The sequence below is a fragment of the Falco biarmicus genome, chromosome 1 (genome assembly GCF_023638135.1).
Source record: "Falco biarmicus isolate bFalBia1 chromosome 1, bFalBia1.pri, whole genome shotgun sequence".
Taxonomy (NCBI): domain Eukaryota; kingdom Metazoa; phylum Chordata; class Aves; order Falconiformes; family Falconidae; genus Falco; species Falco biarmicus.
Window position 1 is genome coordinate 52509159 of NC_079288.1, and position 18761 is coordinate 52527919.

The 18761-nt window shown below is 36.6% G+C and overlaps 1 protein-coding gene across 5 annotated transcripts in view; it reads left to right on the forward strand.

The window, feature by feature from the left end:
* Nucleotides 1-18761, forward strand: part of CCSER1 (coiled-coil serine rich protein 1) — a 709724-nt gene that overhangs the window by 435114 nt on the left and 255849 nt on the right. The window contains exon 10 of one of the 5 annotated variants that reach the window (XM_056332778.1): nucleotides 6557-6875. The exons of the other annotated variants lie outside the window; for them this stretch is intronic. Coding sequence (XP_056188753.1) covers nucleotides 6557-6637 — 81 coding nt within the window. The 3' untranslated portion in view covers nucleotides 6638-6875. Of the gene's footprint in view, nucleotides 1-6556; nucleotides 6876-18761 lie in introns of those variants that run through there. 5 annotated transcript variants of the gene reach the window in all.

The window sequence follows — 18761 nt, forward strand, 5'->3', positions numbered from 1 at the left end:
TTGCTCAACACTCGTGGGTTGTTTTTTGTTTGTTTGTTTTCTTTTTCTTTGAGTATTTTTTTATTTAGAGAAAATAAGTCCATACTTTTCTCAGTGTTCCTGTCACTAATTTTTTGTTCATGGGTTGCCACATATGAACACTTACGTTCTACTGTGTCCGTGAAATAATGTCTGCTGAAATTTACTGAAACTATGAGGTGTATATATTAATAGTGAAAACCCCATAATATTCAAAAATACTTGAAAACATTTTTATGTGTTGCAATGCTATCTCCCTTTATCTGAGACTAATTATTCTTAACAGTTACTTCATTACAACTTAGATGTTAAGTAAGTCTTCCACTAAAAATGAGAATAATCAATTTGTAGGGGTGTGCAGTTTTTGTTTTGTTTTGTTTTTTAGAAAACAGGTATGATTTTTGCATTTGGTTGTTCTCTCCAAAATCAAATTATCTCATGCTGCAGAGATCTATGCTGTTAACAGATTTAATTTTTTTTCCTTTTTCCAGTCTGTGTTCCCTTGGAGTTGAGGTGGAGGGGGGAGGTCTTCTGTCAGTAAAGTAGATGGTTGCTGATTCTGCAATAAAATTAGAACCCCCTCCCCCAAACAGATACGGTTTTCTTGCTGAGATCTGAGTATTAAAGGTTATAGTAACAACATTTCTTAAAAATCTTTTTCTTTAGCAGCATTCTCTTCAACATTAGTGGAACACATTTTTCAACCTTTCTTAGTAAAATGCCTCTACCATATCATGGTTGCGATCATGTATTTTCTTATGTAGGGTGATGCAATGCAAGAACAAAAAGATACGTGGAATGTTTTCATACGGAACAACACATCCACCTGTATTTATCTTGTATGGAGTACTTGTGAAAATGCATTGCAAGGAATTAATTACAGAGAAAGTTGAACTGACCTAGAGGAATGAGACGTGATTACTATGATCATCATGAAAGGAGTTCAGTGAAGAAGAATGTGCAAATAAATAGTGTTAACACTTTTCGTAATATTGTTAAAAAAACGTTGGTCACTTATTAGATTGTGCAGCTTTTCTTCAAAGGATAGCTATTACAGGTAATGTTAGGTTCAACTGTGTTTCTGTCGAAACCAAGTGGCAATTACATTTCTATATTTTGCTTTTATATGAGATTTTAAAGAGCAAGATGTGACAATGGCAAGTAGCATCTGTACATAATTTTATTCAGGATGCATATAAGTGTGTATAACTGCAAGAATATTGTGCTAATGTGAAAATAGATTAACTAGAAATATACAAAACAGATCAGGGAAATGCAAAATATGGTTTTTACCCCATTAGTCACACATTCTGAGAATACCATAAATTGAATACTTATCTAGTTTAACAGGTAGACAGAAAATTTAAGTTAATTCAATCATCACTACAGATTTGCTTCTGTAATTCCAAAAAAAACCCCAAAAGTCACCTGTTTTATTTCTCTTTAATACCACTTTAGAAGCTAACAGTAATCAGATAAAAATGTTATCAGGAGTTTGTATAGAATTATTTTATCAATGTTGTACAAATGTTGTTACGCACTTCAGAGTGTAGAATTTCAGAAATCCTTAATTTACTACTTCTGCAAATAGTTGTGTTTGTATTTTTTATATTCCTTCATGTTCTTTTGTTTCTCTCTGTATAAACTTATTATTGTTACCTATTTTGTAGTGCAAAAAAACCCTGAGACAGGTTACCCCCCAAAGAAAGCAATGTTCTGTTTTGTTTGGCTTCTGGAAAATGTCTCCAGTAGTTCAGAGACTATTCCTTAGCTTTGGAGTTCATTTAGATGTGTTGTTAAAACTAAATGGGAGTTCTGTCTTCGACTTGGACAAGGAATGAATCCTTTCATCCATAGAGTGTACAGTAATGAAAATAAGGCTGGAGGCTAGTTTATATTTAGAAAGGAATGGGTGAAGGAAGAAATGCAAAGTTTCAAAGGGAAGAAATGTTCTTGTCTCTGTGGAGCCGCTCTGAAAAGGTTTAAACAGTGTTGACTGAGTATCGTGGGTAAGTATTTGAGAAGTTGCCAGAATGGAAATTAATATGTTGTATTTTATTTTAGTGGATGTAACATAATTAGAGTCAGATTCTGCTATCAAGGTGATCAGCAAAGTTTGAATCATGCAATCTCCTGCAATACCTGTAAATTGTAGGATAAAACTTCTGATACATATCTCTGTTTTCTCCCATGAATCACACTGAGATTTTTCAACGGAAACTGCTGTAGAGTACTGTGTTAGCAAGCAAATTGAAGCTAAAGTCTGTAGCAGTAAAGATAACGTTTCTCCATGAAGAACTGTTTGAACTGGAAAGCATGCTGTTTAATCTCCTTTCCCTATTTAAAATGATCTAATATCAAAATTAATTATGGAATTAAAACATAAAGTTTAAAAGAAGTTTTGATAAGGAGGAATAAAGTCTTCCAGGATGAGAAATGCTACAATTTCCTTAAGTGATTAACAGGACCACTTTGCTACTTGACTAAATTGAAAGTAAAATGTCAAGCCAGCTGCTGTGTGTGTTCAAGGGACACATTAGAATGTAATCTGGGTTTCTTAGAAAGCTTTTTGCTTTCTGCTACAGAATGTCGAGAGATTTCCACCTTACGATAGTCGTAAATTTATTCTGTTTTCCATATGTCTACTGAGAATCATTTAAAAGGTATTGGGAATCTTGCAGAAAGAGCCATGTGCACAGCAGATTGATGTGGGAGACTACTAAATAACAAATGATTAATACGTCTTAAATAATCGATGCCAATTTAACCCCCTTCACCTTCCTTTGTTTGTAAAGCATTATTTTATTGAGAGATCAAAGGATAATTTCTTCCATGTCAATCAGGTTACTAAAACAGACTGGAAGATGAATAGATACAGTCAACTAGTATTGCGACTGTTTACAAGATCATGTTAGGTAATACAGCTCTTGTAACGGCTGCTAGCTAAACAAGTAGCCCAAAATATCGTGCAGCCATCGCACAAACACTGTGCAGTATGTGTCAGTGCTACTGAGTTTTCATTAAAATGCTTCTTGAAGACAGAATTAAGCAGTCACAGTACACTTCTCTATTTCTGTCACCAAGAGACGTCAAACTCAGCACCACTTTGTTAATCTTAGAAAACAATCAGTCTTTGGATGAAAAGAATTTGTACTTAAATTTATTCTACACAGAGCAGACGTTCCGAAGAGCTGATATGATTTCTACAATGTTTTTCCTGTGTGTGCCTTGTGCTGATATTAGGGGTTTCACATCTCAGAGCTGCTATTCTGTTAGTTACTTGTCTTTCTTAATGAGAGTAAATCTGATACAAAGAGGTTTTGGACTGGTCCTTAACTCACTCCCCAGTTAATAGAATCCTTTCTGGTTTAGTAGTCCTTACATTTTCTATTATGCTTCTGGAGTCTCAGACAGCAAACTTGTGTGGTATTGCTCCCAGTCTGCTTACTGTTTGATTTGCATAGCTACAAATAAAAACTGCCTCTGCTTGGTGATGGGCAGCACTGTGTATACAACAGTGCTGGGTGATAAAGAACTAGGCACTGACTCCAAACACCTGCACTCCCATGCAGTATTAAAATTAACAGGTATACATACTAATACATTTTTCAGGGGATTTGTTTTGTAGCCTGCTGTATCTTACTTTGGACAGCATGCCTCCATTTCCCTCTCAAAGCCTGAGCACTGCTTTCTGTAGAGCCTCTGTTTTTTACTGAGAGGGGGATGCTCTAACTGTCCCCCTCCGCCTCCCTTCTGTGGTCCTCATCCTCCCTGCCAGCCGGAGAGTGGTTTATGGATGCTGTGAACAACCGTAGACTTGTGTCCTCTACTTTAGGAAGGCAGGAGAAGAGAATGTTAAAGTACTTGAACTTCTTGAACTCTTCATTTTAGTCTAGGTATATTTCTGCCCACCATATTGTATAGTTTGTTAGAGTGTGAAGTGAGTTGCATTTTGCCACCTAGACAATACATCCTGCTTCTTCCTTCCCACCCCTCGACTTGAAGACTGATGTCCACCTGCTATTGTATGTTACTACTAGATTATTTTTCTCCATTTATTTCTTATATTCTCTCTGAGTTTGTTTTGTAATTTAAACAGTGAAATAATGCAAACTCATGCATGATATACCTTTCTGTAATGGAAAATTATTTTTTTTTTTTTAACAAAGTACCTTTAGAAATCAAATAAACCATTAACTGTTTCAGGCTTTGCTTGTACTTCTGTGTATCTATTAATATCTGGATATCCTGGCATGCTAATTCCTTTCCCACCGCTTCCTCTTGCAATCATTTTCTCCTCTTCTCATGTCCAGTTTCCATTTTTTAGTATACAAATTTAAAATACCGTTTCAAAATCTACCTGTGCTTTAGGCTGCCTGACTTGTGCAAATTCTGTCAGACTTTTCATCCATGCATAGTGAAATATTATGCTGAAACTGTTTTGGTTTTAATGATTGCCTCCCACCAACCCTTATAAAACATACTGCCTCACCACCAAACCCCTAGGTACTTGCTGTTTGTATTCCATTACACCACAAAGTCATGAGCACGAATGAATTGCTACACCTAGTGCTGCTCACTGCAGGTCTGAGCAGTTCAGGTTACTGGTGCTGAACTTGCCAGAGGGTGCTTACTTGTGCTGAGGGTTAGGTATCTGTGGTGCTATACAAAAAGTGAGCAGCTTTTCACATAAATGAACTTCAAAAGTAACTGGGTTCTAGGACAGAAATAGAGACTTGCCATATAGAAAAGACAGGCTTCCACTAATCACTTTAATTCGTTGGCTGATTATCTGCAGGTATTATGCATTTAGTTTTGCCATCTCTAGGAATAAAGAACAGTAAAATTCACATTCTGTAGTGGTGCTCAATTAGTATGAATGATCTTCAGTTTTGATTTGTGGAATGCAAGCTGGCTTCTGACTGCTTGTATAAACTGTGTGCTCTTTAAATATTTGTAGTAGTATGTGGCTTGATGATATAACAGCTGATTTTCTTCATAGACCAGAACTTAATATAACACTCTAGTCTGTCTCTTTAAAAATACTGTTTTCCTGTAATATAATCTGCAGTAACAGTGCAATGTTCTTTTTGCCTATGTTTTCCTTCTTTCAACTTACTCTACATTTCTCTGTCATAAACTACTGTCTTTGTATCTGCAGGTACGCTTGCTGTTGCTGTCTTGCTTTTAAAGTGCAATAAAATATGAGGTACACAGAAATAGTGACCAAACTTACTGTCACTGACTTGCTTAGATGTCTTGGGGTGGGGGAAAGAAGGGGAAGAAGGAGTGTGTTTAGTTACTACTACTTATTTATCCTGTAACTTATTTTTTTGAAGATGGTGCTTTTCCTACTTCTTCTGCTTTGGTTTCATCATCATCTCCTTAGAGTTCTCCAGAAGTTTACTTTTTCACTTAAGCATATCCACCTAGACATTTTGTCTCATTTCTTATTTTTACTTTAATTTCTGTGTAGTAGTGCACTTCTAGTGCAGTATGACTTACCAAAATGTTATTGCAGTAATATATTTTCAGAATGTTATAGTTACATTGTTTCTGTCATAAAGAAGTTACCAGACAGTTCATGACATCTCTAACTATTAATTAAATGAGCAGTTATCCCTAGAATTAATAGCATATTTTTACTACATCCACTCTGACCTTTTATGCTAAGGACAGAAAGAAGTAGGGCACTGAGAAATGAGACCTTTCAATAGTTTTTACTTTATGGAAATTGAAAAGCCATTGTTGTCTGGCTAGATCATACCTTGCTGACTCTGCTCATGCATTATGCTGAACACTAGCAGTGTCCAATTTGTAAGGCCAGAGAATGGTTTGGGAATATCATAGCAGCACTGAAATCTTGATTTAAAAAAAATAATAAATAAACTAAGAATTTAGTAAATAAATAACAAGCAGAAATTCTCAAACATAGCAACATTTTGCTGTAGGCGTTGAGTATATTTTCTTAAAGATGATAAAACCATGGATTCACCTTGAAGAAAAGATCAACAAGCAAAATTCAGAAATGAGGCATGGATAACCACTGTATTATAAAGCAATGTGTATGGGTTTTGTCATATTAATGTGTTTAGAATTAGTGCTTTTTAATGCAGAATGACCTACTTAAACAGTTTTATCATAATGTGGAAATGTTCTCGTGTTGTGTGCATGCTGCATGTAGATTGCCTGTATTAACATAAATTAGCTCACTCTGGTGACCTTTTTCCTATACAAACATGGCATCTGTTGTACATAACTATTTTCTAACCAGACCCATGTCATGCACAGGCTGGCAAGTCATATGTCTGGGTTTGTATGCATTGTCACTTAATTTCTTATGGTGATCATTAGTGTGAAAGAAGCTTTAGTATTACATGCTGCCTGCATGTCTGCGTTCAGCAGAAATGATAATTTTTCATTTAACTTTGTGTTGCCATCAAACCATGCATCAAAGATTTTGTTTCATTTCTTTTTTCTTTTTTTTCTTTTTTTTTGTTTTTTTCTTTTTTTTTGTTTTTTTTGTTTGTTTTTTAAGGCCCTGTGGAATTCTCCATGTTCTGAAGGCTTAGTTTACAAACCTATCAGCATCTCATTGGTTCCATCATTATTAGATTAAAAAACAACATCTGGACACTGCACTTACGGATTTAATTAAATACTGCTGTATATTAAATGAGCTGCAAGTTACCATTACTGGCAAAATTATACTACTTAACATAATATTTGTATTATCAATAGTCAAACATCACTTTTTTGGGGGGCAGTAATATCTTCATTATTAAATATATCAAAGAATAAATTATTAGTGAAGTATCATAAAGTTACTATCTGAAATAAAACTTAAATTATTCTTACTATTTTGTGCACTTAATTATCCATTGCTGATTCACTACAACTAAGAAAATCCTTCAATGATGCTTGTCTCTGAAAAAATACATCGTCAAGATCTGGAAACCTAAGGAAACTAATAGTTTTTAAAACCTGTATTTTTCGGTTTCCAATAATAATACTTTGGCACTGATGGTGTGTATGGGGTCAGCACCTTTCAATATGTGGTCTATTTGATGAATGTTCATACTGATGTATGTAATTCTTATGTGCGGTTCAAGAGATGTTTCTGCAGGGGTTTTGGTAAGCTTTAGCAAGGTCAGAATTTACCCAGCTTTATCCCAGGAGATAGGACAGCTGATCCTAACACAGAACACTCTGATTTTTTAATCCATTAGAATCATACCTTTACTGTTTATCTTATTTTCTGAGTACATCAGCTTCTGAAAGATATTGCTGGGACAGCACCCAATGTGGGCAAATGTCTTGGTTTAACCCTGGCTGGCAACTAAGCCCCAGGCAGCCGCTTGCTCACTCCCCCCCTGGGTAGGTTGGGGGAGAGGACTGGAGGAGTAAAATGAATGTAAAACTCGTGGGTTGAGATAAAGACAGTTTAACAGGTAAAGCACAAGTTGCGCATGCAAGCAAAGCAAAAATAAGGAATTCATTCACCATTCCCCATCACCGTTCCCCACCAGCAGGCAGGTGTTGAGCCGTCCCCAGGAAGGGAGGGCTCTGTCATGGGTCGTGGTTAGTTGGGAAGACAAACACTGTAACTCCAAATGTGTGTGTCCCCTCCTTCCTTTTCCCCCAGCTTTATATGCGAGCATGATGTTCTATGGTATAGAACATCCCTTTGGCCAGTTTGGGTCAGCTGTCCTGGCTCTGCTCCCTCCCGGCTTCTTGTGCACCCACTTACTGGCAGAGAGTGGGAAACTTGAAAAGTCCCTTATTTATAGTATGCATTACTTAGCAACTACTAAAATACCAGTGTGCTATCAACATTATTCTCTTACCAAATCCAAAATGCAGCAATGCACCAGCTACTGAGAAGAAAATTAGCTCTATCCCAGCCAAAACCAGGACACCAAAGTAGATATCGTGTTTGCTGGACGTGACTTGCTACTTGAGTGTATAGCTGTTGTCCAGAGGAGGAGGTGGTGGTGGTGTAATTCCTGGTGTATGGCTTTATTAAACAAAAAATTGGAAGAAAACTGGCAAGTTCAGCACCAACCCTGTCATCACTATTGCTTCAGTATTCCCTTACCCAGGACTGACTTCACCCAAGGATGTACTCTACACGCACCCTTACCAGGTAAGATAAGAAGGTGCTTGCACCAGCAATGTTCTTAAAACTTTCCTGCTAATACCTTTTCTTACCAAAGAGAAACAGTACTTGGATCTTATTACTATGCCATGTCGATCAGACCTCATAGTATATAATAACAGTTATTCAACTGGAGCAACTGTTTAGCACCTGTAGCTTTAGTTTCAAACAGAGAACATACTACTCTTATTTGAAAATAACATTTCACCAGTTATTCTTAAATGGATCTGAACTGAAAATAAAAGCAATTAACTAAATGTTCATGCAGGTGTTTGATGTGAATGAACCTTCTTCACAGGTGATGTTGCATTCTGTTGGCTGATTCTGTACCACTTAATATGGTATTGCTGTTTATCAATCTTAGATCATCTGTTCTCCTTTTAATAGTCATCTTCAGTATCTTCTCTCAACCTTTTGGTCAGGCTTCCTGAAACTTCTTTGCATGTATAATTGCATAGTAGTTACTGTATTCATTGGAACTATCTTGAAAAAATTAAGTAGCAAATATATAATCTAAAGAAACAACAGAAATGAGCAGGTGCATATTATCCTTTTGAACTTTACCTTCTATGTTGAACTTTATCTGTTGCCGTTCTTCCTTCTCTTCCTCAGTACTAGAAATTCCTTTCTGTAATCATTAATGAGCATAGAAATGTCTACCTCTTGCTGTCTGTCATGTTTCTTTTTTTCCTCACCATCTTTATTATGGTAATATTTTCAGTCCTTGCAGGATACTGTTATCTGGAAGAAGATAGAGAGAACATTTTTATTGTGATGCTTTGGCACAGAGATCTGTATTTTGCTTAAAGAAATACTTAATGGGAACAGAGAGGGTTGTAAAAAAACCTGTATAAATCAGTGAAAGAAGAAGAATGGAACAAAACAAAAATATTTTCAGGATTCCAATGAGAAAACTAGTTTCACTTCTGAAATTAATAAGGTTTTTTACCTGTTCCTCCAAGGTCCATGAAACAATGCTTAAAATACCCAAATAACTTGTATTTCTAAACCTGTCACCTGATAGAACTGTTGCTAGCAGCTGTCATTTCAGCGCAAAACTGAAGATGGCCCTTTTGGGGTAAAGAGCGTAAAAGCTCGGATTTTAAGTTTCCTGTGAAATTACACATCATTTCCCATACATTTTTTTTGCCATTTCTTTGGTTTACATTCATTTTTCTGTAACTTTAAAAAACACTATGAACCAATAAGAAATTACGTGGGTGTGTGTTTGTTTTGGGTTTTCTTTTTCTTTTTTTTTTTTTTTCCCCACATAGCATTCAAATAGTCTGGAAAAAAAATCATGATTATTGACAGATAATATTCAGACTTCAAGGAGACACAATCAGTGTCGGCAAAGTGTGGGCACTTTTATATGCGGAAGCAGGAACTTAATCTTAGTTTAATTGAAGTCTTAACAGTCTGATCAAATACTTTTTATTTTTTTATTCTTTTAATGATTCCAGTTACAGTATGTAAAGTTCCTGGTACCTACCTCTCTCTTTGATGTATTGCTCCCTCTTGTACAGCCTCTAGTGATCTTAAGGTCAATGGCTTCGGTTCCGCTGTGGTAGTGGTGGCATTAAAGTAAATCTGGTATCGCAACTCCTTGGCAGGAGTCTGATGGTAACATTGATGATTTTTTTTTTCTTCACATTCTAACCCGGTTCTCTCTGATATGTTAGTTAACGTGTTGTACATCTTGCTCTTTATTATTGTTTTCGAGTTCACATGACATCTCTGTTAACCTTACAACTGGTTTTACCACGCTTCAGAGGTTTCTTTCCTTCGATGGTGAGTAACTGGCTATTGCTGAGTCGTTCATAGTGCGGGGGCCTCTGGTGTAAAATGCCTGTAATTATGTGGATTGTTCATTACTGGAAGATCATTCTTCACAGAGTAAGTACTTGTTACTGGTCTCTCTAAGGTACAAAGACATAGCTGATAAAGCTGCCCCTGCTACCAAAACCGTGCCATTTAAGCCCAACACAAGGTGTTACACCACACAGCTATAAAAAGCTGAACAACAGCTGGTGCAGAAAATGGAATAGTAACCTGGTCATTGGATAGCTGCTCTTTAGAGCTGAGGTAAATATCCAGGCAGGCCAGACAAAAATACATCTTGGTGCCCACGTTCTTAGCTTGATCCACAGCCTGTGCCTTGTTACAAGCAATGGTGACGCTGTGTTAACTGGATGCAATGGCAAAGCAGTATTGACAAAGTACTTTGTTCCCATTCTGAGCATTGATATTTTAGCAAGTGCAGAGGTTTGTTATTTTAACTAGCACACATCGTTCTTTCTCCATGTGATGCTTTCGAAGCGGTATCAGGTAACTTGAGCTTGCTTTCTGTGCTTTCCTTCAGGGACTTCTGAAAGTGCGAGTGCAATGCTGGTTTATACAGCATAAGGGGGGGGGGGGGGGGGGGAAGTAGAAATTGAGTCACTGGATTTAAAATTAACAAAGGCGCAGAAATGTTAAAGCTAGAGTAAATATTCTGTGGTAATTGTTGAAAGGCTGAGAAGCAACAAGAGTGATTTTAAGAGCTGTAAGCAGTCAGAGAGCTAAACATGTTGCAAAATGCCTGGGGGTGGGCTCAAGAAGCAGAAAGGTTACATCCTGCTTGAATTGAAGAGAGGTTTTGTTGTTGTTGTTGTTTTTTTATTTGTCAGTTTTTCTTTTTTTAAAATAAACTTTTGAAGCAATTTCTGTATGAAAACATACAGAATAAATTATTCAGCTGTAGCTCAATATGCATTCGGGCCAATAAAGGATTCCTATAGCTTAGGATGTTTACAACAGGTCTCTAAAGGAATTTGAAACATAATCATTGAGGCTGTTTCTGGGCACAGGTACTGTGTGCATGGTGAAAGAGCTGTGAGTTTTGTTGTTCTTAAATAGTTAGAACAGTGGCTTATCTTCTGGAGCTGAGTTTACCCAGTGTTAACCAGTGGTATTTAAGTATATGTACACTATTTGGTCATTAGGTTATAGTTTAATCTGCTCAGTAGGCTTTAGACTTTTTTTTGGTGTTAAAACTGCAAGAGCTTAGGAGGATAAAGTTAGCATGTAATATATGACCTGTGTTATATCAATAATAGAAACTGAAAAAGCCATTTCTATCCCTGACCTATTACTAGTACTTTCTCAATAGAAGTGCAGTGACAACTATATCCAGGCTGTGTACTCTGACTTCATTTCAATACAGTGCTCTTTTCGTATTCATTTATTCATTTTTAGTAATGGAAGTTTCTACTTCTTACGAGTCAACAGAATATTAACACTAATGATAAAACAGCAAGAAGGAGCATGAAGGGAAGGGATTATAAATGAGATTTGGGGAATAGTAATACTTTTCTTTTGTAGTATACAAAAAGGCATTAAATTGAAAACAGAATCTACTAGATACCAGCAATAAAAGGGAAAAAAAATATCTGTTTGGTGACTAGGAAATGCACTGCAGAAAACCTTGCAAAGATATTTTTGTATGTGCTTGTATTAAATCATGCTGAAGTTGAAAGCATATGAATTAGATACCATATTGCAACTTTATATTCAATACCAGGTTCATTATTTTCAGGGAGATTTTTATTAAAACATGCAGGAAAAACTTGGTGATGATGTTATTAACTATCATGATGAAATTAAGTGATAGCTTTGTATTTGACACTAAAATAGGGGGGGCTTGATCTATGTTGCGTCATGGTACATACATATTACTGAATATTTGGAGGGAAGTGTCAACATCTTTACTGTCGTAATATTATGTTTTAAGCAAAGAATGAGGAAAGCATAACTGCATGAGAGGAGCAGATGATAAAGGCAGAAGGATCATCATACCTTAAATATATGAAGCAATTTTAAGTGCACACATCAGAGCCATGAGCTTCCCAATGTGCAAGTATTAAAAAGTGGCCATGTTAATATATATTTGTGCATCTGTGTACAAAATATTTCATCTTCCAGTCTGTTAAATGATCAAGGAGAAAATATTAATGTGGAGAGAATACTGGAGTCCTGTCAGGTTATGAATAAATTCTGCAAAGAGAAACCTAGGAAACTGCCAAATTTCAGGTATTAAAGAAGTAAAGACAACATGAAGAAAGACAAGTTTCAGTGGATAAAGTGGAAATTTGCAATAGGAGCAGTTTGATGGTCTTACCTAGCATCAGTGGAGTCAGCTTTTAAAATCCTGTATGTTTTGTAATCATCCAGTTACCCTGGAGAGTAATGGTAACTCGATTGTAACGCAAGTAATTGCAGAATATGAATAAAAATCCTAAGACTAATGATGAACAATTTGCTCTTCAGACATTGTCATGTATCTTCTCATACTCCCACTGTCACAAGTTGTTTTGAAGACTTGTGGAACTGTCCCCTGACACTAGGAGGCACTTGCTAGAGAAACAGTAGCTAGCAGATTAGTTGCCCACCAAAAGCTGTTTCATATATATATGTATAGCAAAATAATCCCAGGAATTTTAAATCATTGTGGTAACTGGACATTGTTTCTATGTGAGAATCTCTCTGAATTGCAAAAGTGTTGATAAAATGAGCTGAAGCCACGGATAACGTTATTATGAGACTCTTAGGAAATGACAAGAGCATCCTAATGAGCTCAAGGCATGGCTATGAGGTGGTATCATTGTTCTTTCCTGTTTTTTAATTGGGATCTAGAACTAAGGGGCTGGCTGTGTTCCAGGAGATGCTCCAGGGTAGGCTCTCCGTGGGCCACGTTTCCTTCAGGGCATATGCACTTCCTCCAGCACAGTGTTCTCCACAGGGCACCGTGTAGACATCTTCTCTGGTTCCTGGAGCACCTCAGCTCCCTTCTTCTTCAGACCTTGATGTTTGCAGGGCTTTTTCTCACCTTTTTTCCCTTCGAGCCTCCACTGTCTTGTATTCCACCCTTTCTTGAATATGTTTTCACAGAGGTGCCACTATCTTTACGGATGCTCACTGTTGTTTGCGGACCCACTGCAACAGTGATTCTATTGCAGAGCTGGTTGGAAGTGTCTGTGTCTGGCACAGGGCAGCCCCGATCTCACGGAGACCATCCTGCAGCCCTCCCAATACCAGCACCTTGCCACATAAACCTGTTGCAAAAGCAAACAAAAGCAAAGCGTAACCTCTCAGTTGACCTGAATGGGATAAACATTAATTATCTTATAATTGGTATTCATGTTAGGGAAATACTTCCCTGGATTTACAGATTTGCTAATATGTGACAGATTAGTGTTACAAAATGCTTGATTAGTTGTGTGTATTTAGGCACCTAGCAAATTCAGAAACTAATGAAACACAGTGCAACTTCTGTTCCAAAATACTTGGATACACCAGCACCTGGTGCTGTTAGTAACAACTACTTTGAATTTGCCCTTGGAGTGAGAGAGACAAAGTCTGTAGAACTTCCATTGGTGCCTCAGGCCCAGAGACCACCTTTTGCTACAGGAGCTGGGCATTGCATCAAGTGTGTCAAATAGATGGCCCATGCCTCCGGCAGAAAAGTTTTACAAATAACATCTCTCCTCTTTAATTACAATCTCAGAACAATTACCCTTCATGAATTACACCGAAACTGGGGTTTTGCTTGCAAGCTGGTCTGAAAAATCAATAAATTGACTGAGATACTGTGTTAAATTGCGTTAATACTGGAATTCATTCTTCATTATATGGAGTTAAGAACAAGTGTTTGGTTTAGAGGTGATTTGGGTGTAGCTGGGACTGTGTTCAATTTATTTGGGAGAAAATTATCTATGTCAGTGAAAAGGTCTAATCTAAACAAATACAGAAACTGGTATTTACTCCATGTTCTATTGTGATACAGACTTCCCTTATTCTCATATGACATAAGCTAGCAATCAGATTTTGTATCAGAATGGCCAAATTAAGGATAACATTTTTTTAAGAAGGTGATACTGTCCTTTTATTGGCAGTGGATTAGTGTTGCATTTAATATAACTATTCTGGAAAATCTTTGACCAAGTGGTGTGCCACATCTTTACTAGCAGTCCTGTGTATGTGGTGATTATTTATTGTGTTTTCTGTTAAACCCATACAACGTTTGAGTGTGCAAGATTGATGTCAGCCAAATAGGAACGGAACAACAAGCAGAGTTTACCTTTCAAAATTGAGCCACAAATTCTGTGGTAGCCATTTCACAAGCATTTGTCAATCAGCAGCAATTTAATCTGTGGGAGTAAACTACTTGACAAAATTATAAGAATAGTCTCTCACAGAAATTTGAATAAAATTTGTGTACATACATTGCTTATACCTGCTCTTTTATTATTAGAGAGTAAGTTTTCCAATCTTTTTTAAACAGTACAGGTGTGAACTCAAGAGTAACCTAAATAGCAAAACCATTATGAATTCACTTGTTATGGAACTCCTAGATGTGATTTGAGTGATCTGACTGGTAAAGTAACATAGACAAGGAGTGTGAAAGACAAAACAAGAACAAAACTAGTGAGAACAAGGAGGAATCCATCAGAGTCTACCAACATCCATCCAGTGTTTTGTTTTTAATATTTCCCTTTGCAACAAATATGCACAAAGAGCAATAGGTCTGTCTTCGGAAGGTCTTTATACCTCAGTGCTCTTTCCTGATATTGGCCCATAGGAGAGAAAAAATCAAAAGAAAAAAACAAGTGCAAAGGGATGATACTAGTAAACTGCCATTTACCAAATCAGATTAGGGATTTTTATCGACCTGGATACAGGTAATTGCTGGTAGAATATTTATTTGTTTATGTATGTATTTATTAGTTTAGTTTATTTCCCTTGTGATTCTCTATTGTGCCAACATCCTGAAAGGAATATCTTCTGGTTTGGGTTTAGTTTGATTATTCTTCTTTGTGGTATTACTTTAATTAATGTGGTTCTCATCATCTTTAGTAGTGATAAAACTAGTATGCAATGTTCACTATTTTTTAATGGGTGTTTTTCAGAACTATACTATCGCTGTAGTTCTGCCTTTATTGAACATGCTTATGCTGAGAAGCAGATTAAGTAAATATCATGTATATGGGGCACATATTGCCAAAAGAAGGTGCCAAATATTTGAATCCAAGAGCTTTTGATAATCTCTTAAGCAGAAAGGGAAGAAATTAGTTGGCTGACTCCATTCCTAAACCCCAGGTTTTTCTGTCTTCCTTTCTAAAATCTCTTGTTGCCATGTCTGCAGATTTCTCTTGCTGTTGGGAATATTTGCAAACTCTGTTAGTGGTGGGGCTTTTGTTCTGGCTCATTATTTTCCCCTGCTGTTGCTTCCTTGCTCATTTCCTTTTATCTTGCTGTATTGTTTTTATTCTCTCTCCACATTACAGTCCCATTTGGCTCATCCTCTCTATTCTTCCTTTTCTATAAAACATATTTTTTATCACCCATAAAGCGTGCTTCTAAAACTTCAACAATAACAGAAACCATAAAGTCACGCCCTTTCTTTTAATTTTTGTTTTTCCTCAGTCTTTTTCTTATTTTTAGGCAGAAGGGAAGAAAAAAACCCCACATCTAAGACAAAATACCCATACAGAATAGTTCTCAGGGACTAGGAAGTGATATTTTTCCTCTCGTTCTGAATGCTAGCTGCTGTGTTCAAAATCTATGAAAAAAATATGCCATTTTCAATTCTGTGAATATTAAGGTAGTTTTATATATCTTTTAAAATGTCTAGAAAATTATATTGGTTTACTCCATCTTGTATCAAGAAAGAAATTCCTGTAAAATTTGTTTAGGCACCCTTTGGTTTTCTTAACTATTTGTAACAGATTCTGCTAGTTGGCAACTGCATAGAGAACAGCTATTTTCAGCTGACCATGCAGATGTAGAATTTAATTGAAATACTTTCAAATCCTTTTGGGCACCTACAAAAAACTTTTTAGACTGCCAGAAATCTAAAAAGTGCATTAGTGCTTTCTAGTACACTTTATATTCCATACTGTAATGGATTTTCAGCAGGCCCTGCCACTGTTCTGGCTAAACACAGAATGCTTGCTGTGTGTTTATCATGTCACACATTCATGGAAGATCCTAGCACAATAAATAGGAGGGTGTGAAGAGAGCACTGATGGTATATATTCCTCTTTCATATTGCTGGTCTGTTGTTGTTGCATACAAATAGCCATAAAATTCTTAAAGCTGACTTCTAAAATTCTAGGTGAGTGAGTTACTTTTATAGTAAAGATAGAAGAATTTAATACTGGGCAGCTTTCCTTTTTCTAAAGATGGTCATTTCAGCTTTGTTTCTATCCTGCATTGTTCCAGGATGGAACAGATAGATAGATCTGTTGCTTCCCCTTGCCCTTTGCTTGTAAGTAATGAATGTATTGTGCTGCTTTATTTTTGAAAAATTTCTGCATAAACATTAAAAAAATGTTCAAAGATGTTCTCATTCAATACTCATCTTGTATTAATTCAAATATATTATTGCAGGACGAAATAAAAATCTTATTAAATACACCTGGGAAAGCATACCCCTTGAAAACTTCGCATGGCAAGATTTTACCTCCTTCTCATGGGAGGGCCTCTAAAGTTCAGGTTAAAGAAATCAGTGAACTACCCGGTTGTCTAGAGAATTCTTATACAAGGGACACATGCTGATGCTTCAGATTTTCTTAACCGGTGGACTAAGAGAAACCTTCTACAGAAGTATTTATGGTGTACAGCTGAGTATCTATAGCCGGGGGAAGCTTTGTTGTGAAGAACAAGGGAGTGTAGACAGCCTGACTCAACTTCCTTTTCAATATGGGATGCTAGAACATTGTATTGAACTGTCCTGAGGTGCTAGAGTGAGTCACTCAAAATCTCTTCTGCACGTTTTCTTAAAATTTTTGTTTTCTTTTACACAAAGTAAATTTTAGGTTTTTTTCCTTTTTGCCAAAACTCATTAAATACAACCACAACAGTAATGTGGCATGCTGCTCTGTAACCCCTGGTTGCATAAATGTGTTCCACTGTGCGTGTGTGTAAGAGATGATGTTTCCAATAACTAGTGGGGAAAATTCCCACAGTACATGACAATTATTCAATCTTCAGCTCTCAAAAGAGTGGTCTAGGTAAGTTCTCAAAGGTTAACAAATACATTATTTCTGGAAGAAGTCTGCTGCCTACAGGGAACGATTTTCTTTTAGAAGGGGCAAGAGGGGAAGGCACAGGGGAGGGGAGCAGGGATGAAGACTGTACAATATGTTTAATGAAATACTCATTTTTTTCATACTTTTATTCAATCTTTCTTTGAAATTATCTGTGGAAGTTTCTGGTGCTTTCACTTCCTATTCTGGTAAACTTGCCTCATTAACCCATTACAGTTCTTTAATTCCTCAGTCTCTGTTGTGTCCTGTATTTTGACTCCCTCCCTCCCTTCTTTCTTTTCTTTCTTTTCTTTTTTTCTGTAGTTCCCTGACTTGTTCTTTGTCAGCATTTTGGTTTCTGTGCTGCTTCTGTGCTCATTTGTGAACAGTCATCTTCTCCATCTGCAGTTTTCACTCTTGCTTGAAATCTTCCCTTGAAATGTATCATTTTTATTTTCCTTGTAGTCGTATTGATAGTGCAGATCCAATAACTTGGAGTGCAAGCTTATATGGAGGTACCAGTGAAGTCAAAAGGGAAAACCAGGCTAGAATAAAATTTCCAATTGGAAAAAAGGGAAAACCGGGCTAGAATAAAATTTCCAATCGGGAAAAAAGTTATTGCTTATGTTTGCTAACATGTTTTATCTTACTCATCATCTATATCAGTTACCACAAAATAGGTTGTGTGTCCGTATTAAGAAAATAAGTTAAATCAAGGATTGTCACAAAAGTCTTAGCTATTTTGTCTTTTTTTGTCTTGAAAGTGTATTCACCAGGCTCTTGGTTATTGTTGAGTTACTGCATCAGCAGCAGGTTTCCTGAATGTGTATTGAATTAGCACATCAATGTTACTGGTAAAAGTAAGCATTGACTTGTGCATTGGCACTTCAGAAATAAAATTTATGATATTTAAACATCCTGACACTTTCTCCTACTGTTTGCTACCACTTTCACCAGCTTTGCCTTTAGAAGCCAACATCTGGCTACATAGTCAACATCTGTGGCAACAGTTTTGGCTGTATTTGGCAACTAGAGGATCCACATGACAGACTGTGCACTTCAGCTGTAATCTTTACAGTAGAGGTTTCTGGAGGCAGTGTTTTAAATCAGGGTTGCTTTGGTCCTCACACTATGGGGAACAGCTCTGCCAGTTAGCCCCATTTTTGATAACTCTATAGCTGTTGTAGAATTGCAGTGACTGAAGGAATTGCAGGAGGCCTTTGCCTACTTATAATACCTTATTTTCCATTAATTTCTATTACTTTGCATAACTTCAGTTCCAATTAAAAAAACCCCAACAAAACAACAAAAAAACCCCCCAAAAAACAAAACAAAACAAAAAAAACCACAAGAAAACCCACATACAAGGTGTCTTTTGAAACTATCCTTTAAAATTACTCTACAGGGCACTTCAGGGATGTGACCAGTTTTGGGACAAAGCATATTTAATCCACAGGGCAGTTCAGACTCTTATCCTTACAGGCAAACTATTTCCTGGATTGGTTAAAAAAAGGCAC